Genomic DNA, 17,557 nt, shown 5'->3' on the forward strand with positions numbered 1-17,557 from the left:
TCACAAATAAGTTAAAACAAAAAAACAAACAAAAACAAAAACAAGGACTGGGTTTTCCTGGTAACACCCATATCATCCAGAAAGGTTAGTTGGGACTGCTGACTGGATGCATTTATTTGCCAGAAACACAGGCTGGGAGGAAGTGGAGAGCATCCATAACAGGAGGTTTTCAGTGTATGTTTCCAGGGTGAGCCTTCCATGCGGGGTTATTTTATAGAGAACTTGGCTTCTCTGGTTGATTCCCAGTGGGGGTTGGCCTGCAAATGGCCCCCAGCTAGTTCTATGGCCTCCAGGAAGCTCTCTGCGACCAGACTGTGAACCACTGGTCTGGTCTGAGCTCCCGGCTTCGCGGTCGAAAGGCCCGGCCGGAGCCCGGGGAGCAGGACGATTGGGTGGAGGCCCCACCCTTGCAGGGTGTGGTTGACATGAAGTGAGAAGCCAGCCGTCCACCCATGGAGAAGCCCCCCGCCCCCGCCGCCATCTACCCTGTTGGGTCACTCGGGCTGTCTGCAGATGCTGTCTGAGCGCCAGTTCTGCTTTGAACAAGACTGCATCCCGGAGATCACTCCAGCTCCCCAGGTTCCTCTTCGGGCAGCTCAGCCCACAAGCCAGTCCAGCCCCATGGGCCATGGGCTTGGAGCCCGGCAGCCAGAAGTCCCAGCCTGGCTGGGAAAGGCGTGAGGCCACCTGTGACTTGGGTCTGACTTCCCTGAGGTTGTCCCCTGCCCCTGGCCACCCTGAAGAGGCAGGACAGCGCAGGGGCTCAGCCCAGGACCTGGATCCAAGTTCCAGCTCTCTACCACTCCCCGGCTCGGGTATGACCCTGAGTGTGCAGGCCAATTTCACTGAACCTCAGTTTCCTCGACTGTACCACGGGGACAACCATAGTGTCCTCACCTCCCGAAGTGCCTGGGAGGAGTCAGTGGCAAGGCGGTTGGAAAGAGATGAACGTGGTGCCTGCGGGCTCCCGGCAGGTGAGAACTGTCAGACACGGCTATGAGGCGAAACAGGAAGGGGACGGTGTCCTCATCCTCAGAGCATGACATCTCAGAGGGCCCGAACCCCTGGCAGGTGTGGAATGTAAAAGGTTATGGGCGGCACCTGAGTGGCTCAGTCAGTTAAGTGTCTGACACCTGATTACGGCTCATGATCTCAGGTCATGATCTCAGGGTGGTGAGATCAGGCCCCACATTGGGCTCTGAGCTCAGCGGGGAGTCTGCCTAAGAGTCGCCCTCCCTCTCCCCCCTCTCCGTGCATGTTCCCTCTCAAATAAATAAATACAAATAAATAGTGAAATAATAAATTACAAATTATTATAAATAATATATAATATAAATAAAATAATAATAATATAAATAATAAAAATTTTAAAAAGTAAGGTTATGCTTTGCTTCCAGGCCTGGCCCTCATGTTCTCTGTCTCTCTGTCACCTGGAAGTCAGTGTCCAGAGGACTGAATACCAAGCCTGCCTCAGCCTGGTCCCTGAATGCGGAGCAGAGCCTAGCCCCACCCCCACCCCTCCTGCGTTCGACTAGACTGACAGGAGTCGGAAACGAACTTTCCCTGGACGAGACTAGAGGGTTTATCTGTTACAGCAGCAAGTAATTTCTTCCACTAATTATCTACGTACCTATCTATAGCTATTTCAAAAAGAGCTGAAGGAAATCCACCAAAATATGAACTTTTCCAACAATAAACATTAGTGACTTGTGTCATCAGAAATCAGGTTAGACTTTTTTAACATAGGTTTTTTAAAAAACCAACAGCCTGACTTCCCTCTCTGTCCTCCGGACCCCTGGTCAATGTCTCAGGCCCCTGGGGGTCCGTCCTCCACCCATTTGACTTTCAGCCTCCGCCCCACCGGCATCAGCAGTAGAGTCCCAGCTGGCTCTGTGATGTCTGCCAGGGAGGTGAATGGCGAGGGTCCCCAGGGGTCCAGGACCCTGAGCCCACCAATTTGGCTCTTTCGTCTAATCACCTGGCTGCTGGGCTCCCTCTCTCCAGAGTCAGGAGCCAGGTTCTATCTCGTCAAGTGTAGCATCACGGTGTTTTCAGAGACTTTTGAAGGCACAGAAAGAGGGCAGCCTGTGGGCTCTCACGGCCCTCCTCCTCCTGCCTGCTCTTTATCAAACGGTTCTTTATGTTCTTTTAGAAAGAAGCCCGCATGTGTACACACCCCACTCCTCCTTCCTGCCTTTCTTCCTCCTCCTTGCATTTTAGGGCAGGGCTCCGGGACTTGAGTCTATTTCTCCCTAAGTGGCTAGCCCTGAATGTCTGTTCTTAGACACCGTTCTAGAAAGTGGGAACGATTCGTTTGTGAACGCAGCAGGAGAAATGATTCTAGAAGTTCTGACTGCTTTCTCCAAGCCTCATGAAGTCCACAAGGAACCAACCCAGTCTGCTCCTTGCTATAGGAGGGAGGGTCGTGCCTAGCCAAAGCCACCCGTCTCTGTGAACACTCGCGCTGCTAAACACAGGCCCCTAAACTTGCTGCCATGGGGGAGGCACCTGATGGGGATTCAGGAACCTTGAGATTAGTCCCCAGGCTAGCTGCTGGGTACAGTCATAAAAGCACAGGCTTTGGAGAGAGGAAATTCTAGCTTCCAATCCTGGATCCTTTGTCTCCTAGGCATAGAGAGTAGCTGCCCTTTGGGGAGAGACGCCCCGGCCACGGAACTCAGGCTTGTGTCTCCAAGATGAGTGGTTTTAGTGCTCCAGCAGAGCCTGCCAGCAGCCAGGCCACGGGGACCCCACAGGCTGCTTTGGCCAGTGTCCCCATAATGGCTCAGAGGCACGTCGGTGGGGCCTCAGCCCTGGAAAGGAGGGAGCTCGCTGGGGTAGGGGTGGTGGAGGGAGGGAAGGGCTGTGTTCAGCTTTGAGTGGGTCAATGGCGGAGCGAGGGAGGACCCAAGCCCAAGTTCTGCCTCTCCATGGGGGTGGGGGTGGGGCACTGAGAGCTCCTAGGGCTTCTTTGCAGTGCTGCTGGCCCGCAGTCCACACTTTGAGCAGCAAGTCACTGGAAGCTTCCGGCAGAAGGGAGGTGGGAGGTGAAGGCCTCGGGAAGAGGGCCTGGTCCTAGGATCACGCAACGTCAAAGTCAGAAGAGACCTGAAGAGCCAGTAGGGAGGGGCTCCTGGGTGGCTCAGTGGGTTAAGCTGCTATCTGGGCTCAGGTCATGACCTCAGGGTCCTGAGATCGAGCCCCGCATAGAGCTCTCTGCTCAGCAGGGAGCCTGCTTCCCTTCCTCCCGCTCCTTTCTGCCTGCCTCTCTGCCTACTTGTGATCTCTCTTTGCCAAATAAACAAAATAAAATCTTTAAAAAGAAAAAACAAGAGTCAGTCGGGATCCGGCAGAAAATGCATAACCTCAATCTAATCACGAGGAAACATCTGACAAACACAAAATGAGGAACTCTCATTAAAAAAGAACCAAAGGAGGGGGGTGGGGAGGGAAACCTGTATTCCTTTAAGAGATCAATGTCATTAAAAAAAAAAAAAAAAGCCGTGGAAATGTTCCGGGTTAAAGGAGGTAAAAGACACCTAACAACTAATTGCACACCTGACCCTGGCCTGTTTCCCGAACAGGAGGAGAAAACGCCAGCAACGACTGTATTAGCTCCAGGGACAGCCTGGAATACGGATGACGCCTTGGGTAAAACTCTCCTATGGGGCGCCTGGGTGACTCAGTCTTGTTAAGCCTCTGCTTTTGGCTGAGATCATGAACCCAGGGTCCTGGGATCGAGCCCAGCATCAGGCTCTCTGCTCGGCAGGAGGCCTGCTTCTCCCTCTCCCACTCCCTCTGCTTGTGTTCCCTCTCTCGCGGTGTCTCAGTCAAATGAATAAATAAAATCTTTAAAGAAAAAATCCTGTCAATTTACCAAGTGGACAGCGTTCCTGTGGCTATGCAAGAGGATATCCCCATTCTTAAAAAAGTGTTTAGGGGGTTAAGGGCCAAGATATACACCCCTCACTCTCAGACGATTCAGGAGAAGCATTACGTATGCAGAGAGAGTATAAACGATAAAGCGAATGAAACAAGATATTAACAATCCACAAATGGTATGTGGCGATTCCTATTTTTTTTTTATTAAAGATTTTTATTTATTTATCAGAGGGGGGGGGAGAGAGCGAGCACAGGCAGACAGAATGGCAGGCAGAGGCAGAGGGAGAAGCAGGCTCCCCACCGAGCAAGGAGCCCGATGCGGGACTCGATCCCAGGACGCTGGGATCATGACCTGAGCCGAAGGCAGCTGCTCAACCAACTGAGCCACCCAGGCGTCCCAATGGCGATTCCTATTTTAATGCAGCATTTCTATTCCTAAAGTTTGTGAAGTCCGAAGTTGTTTCCAAATGGAAGGCTTAAAAGCTAAAATATTTATGGGGGCATCTGGGTGGCTCAGCCAGTTAAATGTCTGACTTTCGGTCCCCGCACAGGTCTTGAGCTCAGCGTCCTGAGATTCGCGCTGGGCATGGAGCCTGCTTCAGATTCTCTCTCCCCCTCTGACCCCTCCCCATCCCCTCTAGCTCAATTAATTAGTTAATTAAAAGTGGCAGAACTGGTTACTTCAAACAAAATCCCACACTGAACCCCATGTGTAAAAAGGGACAGGCAGGGGTATGGCCCTACCTGTGCTGTGTCCCTTTAGTAGCCCGAGGGGTACCCGGGGATCCTAGCATGGAAACCACTGCGGTGGGGAGGCAGCTGTTCCTGGATCCTCACATGTTAGACACTCACACACTTTTCTGATTGCATCTGATCCTCAAAACAGCCCTGAGAGGCATGCCCAGGCTCATTTTGAGAGAACCAAGGTTGAGAAGATCAGTACCTCCTGAGGCCTATGCCATCCTGATGTTTTCCACACCCTCCCCACGAGCCCGTCTTCTCATCCCCATTTGACACACACATGGAGGCCCCATGAGATTCACGTCCAAGGCTACAGCACTGAAGCTGAGCTTCAAGCCCAGGTCATGTGATGGAACCCCAAGACCCCTGCTCTCCTTGGCAGAAGCTGCTCCCTCTCAGATGAAGAAGCAGAGGCTTGAGTGGGGGCAGCCGCCGGCTGCTGCTTATGGCAGCGGTGAGATAGGAAGCCCTTGGACTCACAGTCCAGTGCTCCCCCAGCAGTGGGAGGGGAACACACTGTTCCTTGATGAGAAACCCATCTGTTCCCCGTGGGAAATCTTCCCACTGAGCCCTGGCCCCGGCCTGAATTTCTGGGCTGAGAGAATCCAGCCTCCCTCCCTCCCACGAGCACAGGGAAACCTTGAGGCCCCTTGTTCATCTCTGTTCTTCCCTGGGCTTCGCTTGCGCAGTCTGCTCTAGCCAAGGCCTTGCTTTCCTTTCCTTTTCCCTCCAAATTAGCCATTCCCACCACCATTCCCTGCTCTCTGCTAAGTTTTCAGTAAATCAATTCACCATCAGCAAGAATGATGGTGTTTGAAGTCACGGCAAAGGGCCTGGGTGTTTAAAAGCCCTGCAGGAGCCCCTGAGTGGCTCAGTGGGTTAAGCATCTGACTCCTGGCTTTGGTTCAGGGTCCTGGGATCAAACGCCGTGTCAGACTCATGCACTCAGGGTGGAATCTGCTTGAGATTCTCTCTCCCTCTCCCTTTGCCATGCCGCCACTCACACACACATTCTCTCTCTCTCTCTCTCAGATAAATAAATAAATCTTTAAAACAATAAAAGAACAAAAGAATTGCAGGAAGCCCAATGCTTCTGAGTAAACTAGGACTCAATGAGAATGGAATTTTTCTTTTAGGCCCCAAATTGTCTCCCTGATGATGCCTCAGGGTCGGTAGAGCCCTTCGCCCTGATTTTACCTTGAGCCCCAGAGGAAAAAGATTCCCCCGATTAGAAGTTCAGACAGGGAAGGTAACTGTCTTGATTTAGTACCAGCTGCTGCATTAGTTGCAAATTTGCAATTAAATCTCACAACAGTTCCCCCCCCACCAATAAGGTGGGTATTGCTGTGGCCATTTAAGGGGGGAAACTGAGGCTTCATGCACCTAAGGAACCAGAATACAGTCACAGAGCTGGAAAGAAAACCTGGATCTTTTCCTGCACATTCTGCTGAGGTCCCAGGCCAGCCTGCTTGGTGTCTCTTTGAGGCTGCTTGCAGCAAAGGGTCCTTCGGGGCTCTGTCTCCTGTCCGGCTCAGTCCAGCTCTACTGCTGCACCCTCCTTACGCCGTGCCGGGCACCCCGAGCTCCCCCCACCCAGCTGCTGCAGATCTGGCCTGCTTCTCACTCTGAGGAGTTCTGGGAAGGTCCTGGCCAGCCCTCTGCCATGCCACACCTGGTCTTAACTTTGAGCTTCCCGCTGCTGCTGGGAGACCCTCCAGGCGCCACCCCAGGTCTCCACACCCTGGGGATGAGAGTGTTGTGAGAGCCTAGGGTTCTGCAGGCTCTTGCTGCCCCTCATCTTACTTCCTTGGTGGTTTCAAAGGAATATAATTGGCGGTGGAGTTCACATGCTAGACAGCTCTCTGAGCTCCAGACTGCATAAGACCCAGCGTCTCAAAGCCTGACACCCGCCCCAGGATAATGAAATCTCCACTTCCCCATCCCGTCTCCACTACAAGGCTCTCTCTCCCAATCCATTTACAACATTCTGCTAAATGGTGAATAAGAAGTTCTAACTTGACATGGGATCTGCTTTCAGGGAACAATTCTCCTTCCAAGATTGCAACCGGATGCAGGTCCGTGTAACCCAGAAGGGTGACTCCCACTTGGAATTGTGGACTGTACCAGGTCTGGGAGGGAGCTTTCCTGGGGGAGGGGGCCTTGCACCATCCCTCAATTGCTTTTTGCTGGCCTATGGTCAAACGGGCCAGCTATTCTTCAAGGCAGATAGAATCCTTAACCTAAAACAGCCAGCATTGGCTGGGCCTACCATGTACTATGCAATGAGGTGGACATTTTACATACGTTGCTTCTAAAATTCAGAAGTGACTGAGTATGGCTTCTGAACCATTAGGGGTCTGAGTGTTCCCTTTGTAAAACAGCTTCTTTGGGTGAGGAAACTGGGCTTTAAGGGGTTAAGTAGATCATTTGAGGTCACACAAATAGTAAGCTACAGATCAGGAATTGAAACCCAAGTCTGTGTGGCAACAGACGTCACAATCTTTCCACTCTCCATTACCATGGCTGTCATGTACAGTCACATAGGTTGCTCATTAAACAAGGGCATCCAGGTGAAGAGGTGATCAGGGCATGAAATCCAGCCACCATTCTGTTCACTAAGTTGTGCACTAAGATGTGCCCCATGGTGCGGTCATGCTCATTCTTGTCTGCCTACAGGAGTGCTGTGGTAAACTGATTATGAATGGTCCCAACAACTCCCTTCCCTACATCTGTGCCCCTTGCTATGTTAATTCGCAGCTCTTCCCATCAAGCAAGGTTAGCTCCTTGTCCCTCGAATCTGGGCTGGTCTTGTGAGTAAACACACCAGTGAAATACATCTGAGTGGCATTGTGCCAGGGAGGCCTTGGACCCCAACAATAGGCATGGGTACAGGTCTAGGCTAACCTGCTGGAGAAAAAGAAATGTGTGGCCCTGTAACCCATATCCCTGGCCCATCAAGAGCCAAGTAACCACCCAACATTCGAGCAAGGCCCTCCTAGCCCAGCCAGCCTCCAAACAAGCCCCTTTGGCCACAGCCCCATAAGACAGCTCAGACAAGGTCAGGCCCAGGCAAGTTCAGGTGCAGACAAGGTCAGGTATGCGCCCCACCCCCCATCAGCATCACTGCCACACTTCCTGCTGAGCAATAAAAAATGTAAACTGATTGGAGTGGCCATCATACATTGATTTCTGTCTCTCTGAAATTCTTTTTTTTTTTTTTTAAGATTTTATTTATTTATTTGAGAGAGAGACAGAGAGAGAGAGCATGAGCGAGGAGAAGGTCAGAGGGAGAAGCAGACTCCCCATGGAGCTGGGAGCCCGATGCAGGACTCGATCCCGGGACTCCGGGATCATGACCTGAGCCGAAGGCAGTTGTCCAACCAACTGAGCCACCCAGGTGTCCCGGTCCCTCTGAAATTCTTAAGTTGAAGTCTGAACTCTTGGTTCCTGGGAATGTGACCTTATTTGGAAATAGGGTCACTGTGGATGTCATCAGTTAGGATGAGGTCATACTGGAGCAGGGAGGGGGGCCCCCTCATCCAATATGCCTGACGGCCTCAAAAAATGGGAAGTTTGGACACACACACACACACACACACACACAGAACGCCACAGTGTTGCCACAAGCCAAGAAACTACCAGAATCTGGGAGAGAGGCCTAGAACACTGCCTCCCCTCGAAAATTCAAAGGGAGCACGACCCTGTGACACCTTGCTCTCCCACCCCCAGCCTCCAGAAGTGTGAGACGATGTTGTTTCAGCCACCTGCTTTGTGACACTTGTTATAGCGGCCCAAATATACTCATAGAGAACTTTCTCCTAATCAACACAAACGAATGCAGTGTGCTTGGCTTCCTTGCTCTCCTCCCATGTGGAAGCTACTCATGGCTCTCCACCTGATCCCCAGGTAACCCCTAAGAGGTGCCCAGGGATTCTGCCCCACCATGCCCCGTCCTGACCCAACAGGACTTGGAACCTGGAAAGCGTTCTCTTGTGCCTTCCAAAGGCTCTGCAATCCTTGCTGGGGAGGGGCCCCAAGCCCATACAGTATTGCTGTTCCTAGAGAGAGCCCCCAGCCCAGGCTCCTCTGGCTGCCTACCTACCTGGATTGCCGAGGGCCATGGAGTCGTAGATGAGCTTACAGGTCTTAAGTAGGATGGAGATCTTCTTCTCGGGCGAGTAGGCCTTGTGCAAGCTGGTGAACTTCTGTAGGATCTTCTCCATGACAGGCACCTCGGGCACGCTGGTTGTCACACCCAGGTCAGTGGTGGTGGTGGCCAGGATCACCAGCTGGTTCTCCTTGAGCTGCTGCAGCGAGCCATCCTTGCTGTGGATCTCACGCAGGCATGAGTTGATGGCTTCTTTCAAGGGCTTTAACACACACTTGTATAAGGCCGACTCCACAATAGCTTCTGTAGGGGGGCGCAAGAGTGGGCGGGTGAGGAACCCAGACACCTGGCTTTGGTGCCCAACAGTGTGGCTGTCCTCATCTCCTGGTCCCTGGTAGGACAAACTCAGTACCCTAGCAGCTACCCCTTGAAGTTCTGACACAGGAGACCCTTGTAGTACATTCAGCAGAAAGCTACACTGCAAAGATAAGGGTACAGGAGCCCTCTGGGACTGAAACATTGTATCCTCATGCTTTTCACAGGGCCTGGAACTGATGAAACTCTCACAGGGCTGCCTACCAATGCATAACTTCAAAGGGTGCTATTTACATGGGAGTTGTGCAGTACACAACCTGTGCAGTTGTATATGGAGGGCCCGGGGGGGGGGGCTAGGAAATGTTTTGTAGAATTATTCTTAATGTGTCTCTGAATTCTCAAATCCACGTGCCTCGAGGCTCAAGAATACAGTATAACCAGAATCTGACTTCTTACCATTTCCATGGCCACCATCTTAACCTGAGCTGCCATCATCTTTTCCCTGAATTATGTGAGTCGTCTCTTGCCCTGGCCCTTTTTCATTTATTCTCAAAACAGCAACCAGCATAAGCCTGTTATGGCATGTTTGATTCTGACATTCCTGTGCTCAGAACTCTCCAATGGCTCTCACCTCATGCACAGTAGAAGCCAGAGTGTTTGCTCCCCGTGGCTTATAAAGAACCCTGGCCCCCCGCCCTCCCTCCTCCCACCCGGGGCCTTATAGTCTGTTCTCACTTATCGCCTTGCCTGTGCCCCTGTGTTCATGCTGTTCCAGCCATCCTGGCCTCCCTGCTGCTCTGCTCCTGCTTCAGGGCCTTTTAGCTTGCTATGCCCTTTGCCTGGAGAAGTCACTCCACAGCTACATTTACATACATGATCTCTTCCTTCGCTGTTTGAATGCCATCTAATCCAAGAGGCATCCTGATCCGCTAGTGGAACGGGATTTAGTTGGCTTTGATCTCATGGCAAGTCTGCAACATACACGCCATGATCCCCACGCTACGGACATCCCAACTCAGGCTCTGATGGTGTGGGTTCCAGCTAGGTGGGGGCTGAACAAGAATTTGAACCCCGCCTGCCTGACACCATGGCAATACTTGTACCCTTGGGTTGACAGTAGGGAAGTGTTCTCGGGAAGTCTTTTTGGCTCTATCCCAACCCCAGAGGACACATGTCTTGTCTATATAGGGAGACACCTGAGCTGCCCTACTCCTGGGGGGTAAGGGAGGGGCCCATGCTCCCATGATTGAGTCTCAGTAGAGATCCAGATAACGCTCCCTTGCCATACAGGCTTGGGCTTGACCCATGTCCGCGTTTGGTGCCGCCCCCACCCCCGTCCCAGGTCCTCATTCTACCCCCTCCTTCTTCCCCTTGGCTTCTCCAGCCTCTGCAACAGAGGACATGCAGCTGCCCTTGTGTGCTTTAGCCCATTCCTGCCCTTCCTCCCTGGCCCACAGCGCGACCCCACTGGCCCTTGGAGCCTTGGAAGCTAGAGGTGTGGTGACCCGAAGGCAGGGACTCACGGTGAGCATCTCCCATGCCTCTGACTCCTGCATGACCTTGACCAAGTCCTTTCCCATGGCAGGGCCCATTTTTCTCATCTCTAAAGTGCAGGAGCAGGGGGTGGCTGTGGCCCGTGCCCTCTGGATGAGGGGGGTGGTGGTCTGCATCTCTGAGAACCCCAGGAGCTGCAGGGATGGCTCGGGCCCTCGGCAGCTACACACAGTAATACTTCTTCTGCCTTGACTTGTTCCTTGTGCTTGTCTCCCTAAGGAAATCAGTAGCATCCTGGGCAGGAAGGGGGCGGTGGGGGGGGAGGCTGCACCTGTACTTGAGTTTCTTCCACGGGCTCATGGGCCCAGGAGCAGAACTCGTCAGTAAGAAGCCTATCAGCAGAGGGGTCAGTTTGTAGAAGGTGGGGGGTGGAGGGACCATCCGGAATCATCCCTCCCCCCAGCCCAGGACTGACCTATCTCCTCCTCGGGATGCAGGGCGGGGTCCACTAGGGCCCTGAGCTCGGTGCTCTGCAGCAGGTAACTCTTGAGCTGGGTCATCATGGTGCGGATCTCCTGCAGCATCTCGGTGCTAGAGGTCTGGCGCGCCATCATTTCCAGGCTGTACACCTTGTAGTCCTGGACCAGGCTGCCGAAGTACGAGGTCTTGTCCTGCGCCAGCTCCACCACCTTCTTGTAGAGCTTGCGGTTGTTGGACAGGAACGCGTGGAAGACATTGGTGAAGCTCACCAGGCTCAGGCGGTGGCGTGCCTTGCCCAGGATCACCGACGGCTTCTTCTTCCCCCCAGAGCCGCCACCGAACGGCTCCAGCTCCTCCTCCGTGCTGCTGGTTGAGTAGGAGTCCTGGTCTGTGGCTGAGGCGGGCACTCCCAAGCTGTCTGACAGGGAGGCCAGGGAGCCCTTGAACTCGGCTGCGCTCTGGGGCCGGGTGCTGGGAGTCCTGGCTTGGGAGGCAGGGCTCTGGCCTTCTCTGGGGGGACCCGGTGCAGGCTTCTCGGGGGCTTCCTCCTTCTCGGAGGACTCAGTGCTCTCCAAGGGGCTGGGAAGGCCTGAGGCCAGCTGCCGGGAGATCCGTTTCCTCCTGGGGGGCGGGATTGGGGGTTGTCGGATCTTTCTCGGCGGCTCTGGCATGCTGCCCGGATCACTGGTTTTGGCCGCTGCTTCCTGACCTTGCTCTGTGGTCCCCTGAGGCCTGTCCCCAGGACTGTCCGAGGTCCCCCGGGGAGGCGGGCCGAGTGGGGATGACCTGGGAAGACCCAACTGGTCCCCCTCTGCAGGCATCCCCCTGTCCACCTTCCCCACGCTCTGGTCCTCCAGGGAGACCTTCTCAGAGATGCGGCGTCTGGGAGGAGCGGCAGGAAGGGTCTTCTTCACGGGTGCTGGAGGGGCAGGGGTCTGCTTCGAGGGGCCGGGGCCTGCCCCTGGCTTCATCTCTTCCTCCCTGAGCGGGCCCAAGCCTGTAGGGGGGCGTGAAAGCCTCTCACAGGCTGCCATGGGTGGCTGGCTTGGGTGGTTGGGGGGGCCTGGGGCATGGGGTGCCAGGTGGGGGGCGGATGCCGGGGGTGCAGGAGGAAAGGCCTCTGGAGGTGGGGGAGCAGTCACTGGGGGGGGACTGGGCAAAGGACAGGCCAGAGCAGGAGTGGGAGGTGGAGGAGGCCGGAGGGGGCTGGAGGGTTGGAGCGGGGGTGCTGGGGGAGGGGGTGCTGGGCGGCGAGGGGCCCACTTGGAGGTGGGTGAGGTAGCAAAGGAGGTGGGAGGCACCGGGCGCAGGGGGCAGCTTCCAGGGGGTGGCTGGTCGGCAGGCAGGGCACTGCCCCCACAGTCCTCGATGAAAATCGGATTCACAAACCACAGGCGGTCATTTCCTATGGACAGCTCAATTTCACACGAGCAGTTCTCGTAATGGGCCGTGGACCTGAGGCTGGAGGCTGAGGGTGCTCCGGGGGCTGGGTCTCTTGAGGGCTCCGCGAGGCTCCCACCGCCTCGCCGGGGGTTTAGCGAGGAGTCCCAGAAGCCTGTAGAGACAAGAGAAGAAGAGGCCGATCAGTCCCAAAGCCAGGCCCCCCCTATGCTGCCTGCTGGGGCGGGGTGGAGGGTGGCGTTTGTGGGCGGGCTGGGGGCAGGGCTGGTCCTAGTGTTTGCTTCACTGCTCTGAGGGCTGTTTCCCCTCCTGAGCTGCTTTAAACCTCTCCCACCACTTCCTGCCTTGAGAGGGGAAGCCCCGTTTGATTGTCTCCGGGCTCTGCAGAGGTGGGGCTCTGTGGAGGTGGGGCTGGGACCTGGTGGTGACAGGCAGAGCTCCAGCTCTGCCCAGCCCACCAGGAGGGCACCAATGGCTTGGGGTGCAGGCACGGGTTGGGGGAACAGAAGGCAAGGGGTTGTGCAGCTGACCGGCTGGGTGCCCTGGGGCAGGTGACTTGACGTTTCCAGGGTTCCATCTCTGGTCATCTCTAGAATAGGGGTCCCCATGGGGGAGGTGCTTTGGTCCCATTTTGGCCACTACGGTGGCTGTATGTAGGAGGAATGAAGTATGCATTGTGGCCAGTGAGCTCAGACCTGACCATCCAAATGGGGGACACTGGCCCCAAGGTGAAATGCCTCGGACTATGAATCTCTATGTTAAAGCAGGCAAACATTCCATGCCCTCCATGTGTTTGTATGCGTGTGTGTGTGTTTAAGTGTGTGGAGGGTGTGGGGGGGCTGCACTGCTGGCTCTCAGTTCCTGCACAGGCCTTTCTCCTGACCCATGCCTCATAGACGACCCACAGCTACGGCCACTGACGCAGGCCTGTCCCTCCCCAGACAAGGTTGATCAGCGCCAGGCATGTTCTGGGTAAGGGGCATGGGACATCCCAGCTGTGAGGGCACAGGCGGCTGGCTAGCTCTGGAATTCTTGAGTTCCTGACCTCTGGGTATCAAGTACTATCGAGGATCTAGCTCAGCATCTTCCGAAAAGGACGCCAAGTTTTGCGAATCATTTCAGATGGTGCCTAGGCCCCCGTGGGCTCACTCCAGCAGATTCCCCTGGAGAGCGGTGGGGATGCCAGTCTCCTCAGCCTCTTAATTTTAGACACTGATATCGCAGAGTCCCTTGCTAACCATGGGGCCAGGCCTCTAGCATCTCATCCTGAGCTCCTTACTTTTGGGAGGGATTCATCACTAAGAAAACTGCCAAAAATAATGTCAGGAGCAAACATGCATTGCATTCTGGCTGTATGGGCAACTTGCTCTACATGGGTCATTTCATTGACCCCTGACCACAGGCCTTTGATGTTAAGTCCTAATTTTGTCCCCAGAAGACAGGAAGATTAGAGACCCAGACAGCTTAAACAACCTGCCCAAGGTCACAGGTTGGTGAGTGGAGGAACCGGGATTTGAACTCAGTCAGACTAGATCTAAAGCCTGTGTGCTCAGCCCCTGGGGTTCTGTGTCTTCCTTCATAGGAACTTGCAACACTTCCCATCTGAGTTGCTCTCCCAGGGTCGGAGCTACAGTGTGGTGTGCACCCCAGAACCGGGGATGTGGTAAGAACACCACAGGCTCTAGACGTTGAAAGAAAGGGAACATGATAAGATGGCGGATGGCAGCCATTGTGTGCCTGCCCTGAGACAGGCACGTCCAGGGAGGTGGGCCTTTGTCACCTGGTCGGCCAGGGGGTGGCAACTCCAGTCATGGGGAGCAAGGAACAGTCCATGACAATGAGGCTGCTGGGACACTGACTGAAAGTGATTGTGTGACACCCCCCACCCCGGAGCATGTGTCCCTCCCAGGGAGGAGAAAGGGGCTCCCTGTTCAGCCCTGGCCTGGGCAGAGACCCTGTGGGACAGCCTGAGGCAGCTGACCAGCTCTTTCCATAATGACAGGGATGATAACTGTTCACAGTAACTGTTCCCCATTCACAAAGCTCTGCGTGCCTCACAGCCACCGCCAGCGGACGTGGGGAGCCCAGCATGTGAGGGGACCCTCAGGCTCTCTCACGGCCAGAGCAGGCTGGTTTTCAGAATAGTCTGGGCCGTGCATTTGCTCTCTGGGGCAGCTACTGACCTCTGAATGACTGACCCACTCTCCCGGGTGCTTCATGCTAAGCACACAGATGTTCTGGCCCCAAGGCGTGAGCACTGGAAGCCCCGTGTGCCCCGTCTACACGGGACCAGTACAAGTTGTCTCCTGGGAAGCGCTCCAGCAAGAAGCCAGTCCGACTCAAAGGTGAGCTGGCAGCAGCCCCACGTGTGAGCCGAGGCCCCTGACGCTCCCCTCCAGGTTCTCTTAAGACCTTCCTTTGGGTAAAGATGAAGTCATGGGCAGATGATGAACGGAACTGTCCGCCTACACCTGGACATTCTCACTGCTCACTTAGACCCTGGACTTAGCCTGCCCACACCTCCAGCCAGTCTCCTCCTTGCGAGATGATGCTGCGCACAGAGCAGACCCTGGGTTGCTCTTTGTTCAGGATTGAATCACTGCCGACCTTTTAGCCCGGCATTCAAGGCCTGCGGTATCTGGACCTGCACATCTTTTCCAGCTTCACCTGCGGAGCAGTTACCCTACTCACTCCTTCCTGAACATGTCACGGGGCTGTCCCACCTTAAAGTCTTGCAAGTGCCATTCCCTCTGCTTGGACTCCTTTTTCTACCCTCTCCCCCTGGCAAACTCTTAACACCCCTCACCACCCAGATCAGATGGAACCTGATTGGTGGAGCCTTCCTGACCCGTCCAGACCTCCCGTATACTCCTCTGTGTCCCCACCCCCAGCTCTGGGGCTCACCCTGACCCATGTGACTAGCACCGGGACTGGAATTCTGGGGTTCTGTCTGCCTCCCTCCCGCCACCTCCAGGGTGTGAATATTGGCGGAACCGAGGCATTCCTGCCACAGAGCAGGAGCTCAGCCCCCTGGGCTCACATAAGTGCATGCATGCGCTTTGCCAGAGTGGACAGGCAGGTGGGCTTCTGAGCAGGCGCAAGTAGGCAAGGTTCATTTTGATGGTAACATGGGACTGACCTGAACTGGGGGAGGACAGCTATAGGCAAGAAAAGATAAGAAAATAGGAGGAGGAGGGCAAAAAGAGGGCCGAGGAGCTCCGGTCGGCCCCACAGCCTGGCTCAGCACAGCAAGGTGCGGCCATCACGCACAGGGGAAAAAAAAAAAAAAGAGCACATTTTCCACCACTTGCATGTGGACTCTGGCAGGATCAGCACAGACAAAGGGGTTCAGAGCAACGGGCCCAGGGCCTGGGTGACTAGGAACTGCTCCCCCACCCCTAAAATAAGCCTTGTGGTTACACTCTGCTAGGGCAGCTTCAAAGCCAATGCCACTCTGAGGGATGGGGGAAGCTGGGACCGAGAAGCTGCATCCTAGGGTCTGGCAGCTTGTCAGGGAACCACAGTGGCAGCCTTTATACTAGGAAAAAAAAAGAAAAAGGGAAGTAGGTAACTTTCTCTGCAGCCTGCAGAATGCCAAGGCCAGGGGAGAAGCGGAACCCAGTCATGCAATGCTAGTGATTGGCAAAGCAGAGTGGGGGGTGGTATGGGCGCATGTACCCAGGCCTGCGGGCACCACATCAAGCCTCAGCTCAGCTGCTAGAGATTCCCTGAGCAGCCATGTCTTCCCTGCCTCTGTGCTGCCCCTGGACCGAGAGGGATGTGTCATTGGCCTGGCAGTGTCCAGCAACTCGGCTGGGAACACCTCTTGCTGGGTGTCTGCTCCTATAACCCTCAGTGGGCCTACCTGGGTCAGGCCAGGTACTGGGCCATTGGCTCTGAGGGCCAAGGTGATGAAGGCTTCGCGCTTGGGGAGCCCCAGACTAGCAGCAGACAGAGAGGGGATGAGTAAATGCAGCAAAGTATTCCAGATACCATGGAAACCGCTTGAAAGTCCAACGAGTTCCGTGAATTCGTATTTTTGTGGCATCCCAAGGAGGGGCATTTGGGACTCCTGAAGCGTCATTCACACTTGGGTTGTCCATGGGTGTTTAGTAACTAGGAGAACTCTCATCATAGAATGTAAAGGAAAAAATAAATTCCATGCAAACTGGGTAAAGCTTGGAAGAGAACAGGTGCTTTCTCCAAACATGTTTCAAACATGTTAAGCGTATTTATACCTCCAACGTGTCCGAGACCCTCTGCAGATCTAACCCTATTTACCGTTGTTTTCGCTGTGTTCCTCCGGCACTTAAAATCAACTGTAACTTCAGTCATTTCATGCCGGGTTGCTGCCTGTGTGAGATCTGTGGCCCCAGGATGACGCTTCTACAGCCTGTCTAAGGCCAAACCTGGACCTTTTGAGGTCAGCTCATGGGCCATGAGCAACCCTTCTGGGTTATCACATGGTGCTGACCCTGCAAAGATATAGCTCTATTTCAGCAACATTATCCCTGCCCAAGCACCCAGGCTTTGCGACGATTTGGATATTTATTATTCATTACATTCTGCTCTTTTTTGTAATAAGTGGGGAGAATGCCAGAGTAAGTAGACACTACTGATAAGAGAGACACAGAGCCTCACAACTTACTCCAAGGGCAAGGTCAGTAGGTGGGGCGGGGCCAGCATGAGCGGGGAGGGGGGGTGGTGGAGGCGGAGGGGAGCAGTCGCCGGCAGTTGGGGGAGGCAGGGGGGTGGGATGTTGCTGGCAGCAAAGCCCCGCTGACCTTTTGCTCTGTTTCTTGGAGATTCCCCAGTGTCCCTTCCCTAAGGCCCCTTTTAATCTGTGCTGGTTCTAGTGGGTTTCAGTTCTTTGTCAGGAGAACCCCTGGTCTACAACAATGAGAGATGTGCAATGCCTAGAGTGTGTGTGTGTGTGTGTGTGTGTGTGTGTGTGGCGGGGGAGGGAGGGGCTGGGCACATTTTCTTTGTCTTGCATATTTCATATCAGTGCTATAGGTGAAGGTCAATCCAGGAATACCTGCCTGTTGTGTAATCCCTCCCAGTCTTTTTTCCTTTTTGCAATGCAAGTGCTGACTTAAGCTTGGATGGCTGAGGTGTGCATTTCAAAGAGGCATC

The 17,557-nt window shown here is 54.4% G+C and overlaps 1 protein-coding gene across 2 annotated transcripts in view; it reads right to left on the reverse strand.

Annotated features, from left to right (window-relative positions):
- RIN3 (Ras and Rab interactor 3) overlaps window positions 1-17,557 on the reverse strand; it is a 115,838-nt gene that overhangs the window by 18,308 nt on the left and 79,973 nt on the right. For both annotated transcript variants that reach the window (XM_045071081.1, XM_004739334.3), the window contains exons 6-7: window positions 11,016-12,575; window positions 8,726-9,034 (exon numbers count right to left, since the gene is read on the reverse strand). In XM_045071081.1, the coding sequence (XP_044927016.1) occupies window positions 8,726-9,034; window positions 11,016-12,575 (1,869 nt within the window). The remainder of the gene's footprint in view (window positions 1-8,725; window positions 9,035-11,015; window positions 12,576-17,557) is intronic.

Source organism: Mustela putorius, unplaced genomic scaffold (assembly GCF_011764305.1).
Source record: "Mustela putorius furo isolate JIRA1106 unplaced genomic scaffold, ASM1176430v1.1 tig00000129_pilon_pilon_pilon, whole genome shotgun sequence".
NCBI classification, from domain to species: Eukaryota; Metazoa; Chordata; class Mammalia; order Carnivora; family Mustelidae; genus Mustela; species Mustela putorius.